This window comes from Eufriesea mexicana, unplaced genomic scaffold (assembly GCF_001483705.2).
Source record: "Eufriesea mexicana isolate 0111107269 unplaced genomic scaffold, ASM148370v2 scaffold6723, whole genome shotgun sequence".
Lineage (NCBI taxonomy): Eukaryota > Metazoa > Arthropoda > Insecta > Hymenoptera > Apidae > Eufriesea > Eufriesea mexicana.
This window is the reverse complement of record NW_016914575.1, coordinates 22036-24423: the sequence shown is the minus strand read 5'-3', so window position 1 is coordinate 24423 and position 2388 is coordinate 22036. Positions and strand designations below refer to the sequence as shown.

Below are 2388 nucleotides of genomic sequence, written 5' to 3'. Positions count from 1 at the left end.
ACGTAAATGCCTGTGATATAGCCAGTTTTGCGCGAAACTGCTGTTGTGGAAGTAAACTTTAACCCTTTTTTCTTTTGTAGATATTATAAATATATTATATTTTGTAATAAATGACAAATTCAAAATTATATTTCACAAATAAACAACACTTCAATAGAAATCATCTTCAAATGAGGTTTTGTCCCGAGGAATGTAATAATACCACGCCTAAGAATAAATAGCATATTGTAAACAAAAAATTCAATTATAATAAATGTTCACCTTGAGTCAATATTTAATAAGAAAATACTTACAAATCTAAAAAACCTTCATGGTATGAAACTTCCTAGAACACTCTGGCAGATGTAATGCTAGTTTACATTTCGCGCATTCCCACTTCGTTTCGCTTCGTATTTTATGTTTGTAACAAACTTCGCAAATCCTTGTTGGGTGCTTCTTTCGAGGCGTCGAATCGATAGTTTTTGGGAAATGAGCCCAATATTGTGCTCGGAGTCGTAGAGGTTCAATTGATATAGATTTCCTACGCGTTTTGTAGTCCGGTAATTGGACATTTTGCAAAATTACCTCTGCTATGTTTACATGGTAGTGAACATAACTCTCGCTTTTTCGACTGCGCATTATTTTATGCATAATATAGGTGTTGAACAAAGCCATATATGACATGTAAAAGAATAGCTTTCGGTATCCTTTGATAACTTTTCTCATGATTAGGAAACAGGATAACATCTGATCTTGGTGGTCAATTGCACCCATACCCTTGTTATATTCCACGATACGTTTAGGCTTCGTTACTTTCTGCAATTGTTTGTCTGATTGCTCAACCCTCTCTACACTTTCGTGCTTTGTTGATATCATCATATACACGTCGCGCCTGTCCTTCCATCTCATCAGAGCTATCAAATTATTGCAACACCTACATACACATTCTCCTTTCTTCAAAATACGCTTTTGAATGTCCTTTGGCACATTTTTCCTATTCTTGCGTACCGTCCCGATAACATTTGTCTTTTTCTTGTGTAATTTTAAAAATAGGTCGGGTGAAGAGTACCAGTTGTTCAGAAACAAAGTATATCCCTTGTTTATTATAGATTTTGACAACTCCGTCACAACGTTCTCCGACGCACTGTCATTTGAATCAATTTTGTCCTGACCGGTATATATTTTAAATCCATGACAGAAACCGGTACTTGCCTCGCACAATTTGTAAATTTTTAATCCAAATCGAGTTCTTTTCGACGGATTGAATTGTTTGTATGCTAAACGTCCTTTATATTTCATCAAGGATTCGTCTATGCTGACATATTCATTGGGTGTGTAAATTTCTTTAAATTTTTCATTCCACAGGTTGATGATAGGTCTTACCTTTCGAAGTCGGTCACTACCATCAGCAGTTTCATTATGCAAAAAATGTAAAAATCTCGAAATCTGCCGGAATCTCTTTAAAGGCATTGTTTTTCTTAATATTGGCGTTTCTACTACTGCTGCTCTTGTAGACCAATACAGTTGGATATTTGATTTTTTTAGTTGACTCATCAAAATATGTAGTGCACAGTAGGCCTTTACTTCATCTAAGGTAACAGGATACCAGTTGTCGTCCACTTTCCGGCTTTTATACTCGTCGAGCATTGTCTGATATGCGAAGCGATTTGTTTCCGTAACAAGTATTTACCACAGTTTGTTATCAAATTTTGTTATCAATTTTTTTTGGATGGAGGTAGAGGTTCAAAGGATGCGAGTTAATTATTTATTTATTTATGGAGGATTTGCGTCTTTATTGAGGATTAGATTGGGTGATGGTTGGGGTGTTGTAAGGGTCTGTGAAATGAAAATGTCTGTAGGGAATGAACAGTCACTCTGTCCATTCACACCAGAAAAAGTAAACTACTCGCTCGGTTCATTCAGCACGACCATTCCTTTAGCCAACACCCATTCCTCAAGCCCTCTTCCACGCATTTTCTTCATCACACTGTGACCACCACCCACACCGAACCATAAGGGTGAGACCGCATTCGCATCCATTATAAACAAGACATGCTTACCATGGACAAAAACTCAAGCACTCTATCCATGTACGTCAGGTACGGCTCAATCTCTTGGCCATAACGACGCTTAGACTCTTGGAGGTCTCAATTGGCAGGCTCGAACTGTTCCCGTTGAGATTTCGTTTAGAACTGTGCTTGATTTTCTTAAGATCGGGGTTAGGAAAAATCGGAAACTCGCCAAATGTTATTGGCTAGTTGGTCCAAGAGCATTCTCTTGGTCCGCATATCGGTCACCTTGAAGGAAGGGAAGGTCCTCCACGATGACGGTGGTGGAGGGAACCCTCTCCGTGAAGCTGAGGTACGCGAGGTCCACCCGCGCGATGGTGACCCAATCGGCTATTTATGA

General features: G+C 38.6%; 1 protein-coding gene across 1 annotated transcript; it reads right to left on the bottom strand.

The window, feature by feature from the left end:
* Window positions 1-297: 297 nt before the first annotated feature.
* LOC108552424 (piggyBac transposable element-derived protein 4-like) lies at window positions 298-1548 on the bottom strand. The gene has a single exon (XM_017906957.1). The coding sequence runs from the start codon at window positions 1531-1533 to the stop codon at window positions 298-300; it is 1236 nt and encodes a 411-aa protein (XP_017762446.1). The 5' UTR covers window positions 1534-1548.
* Window positions 1549-2388: the final 840 nt, after the last annotated feature.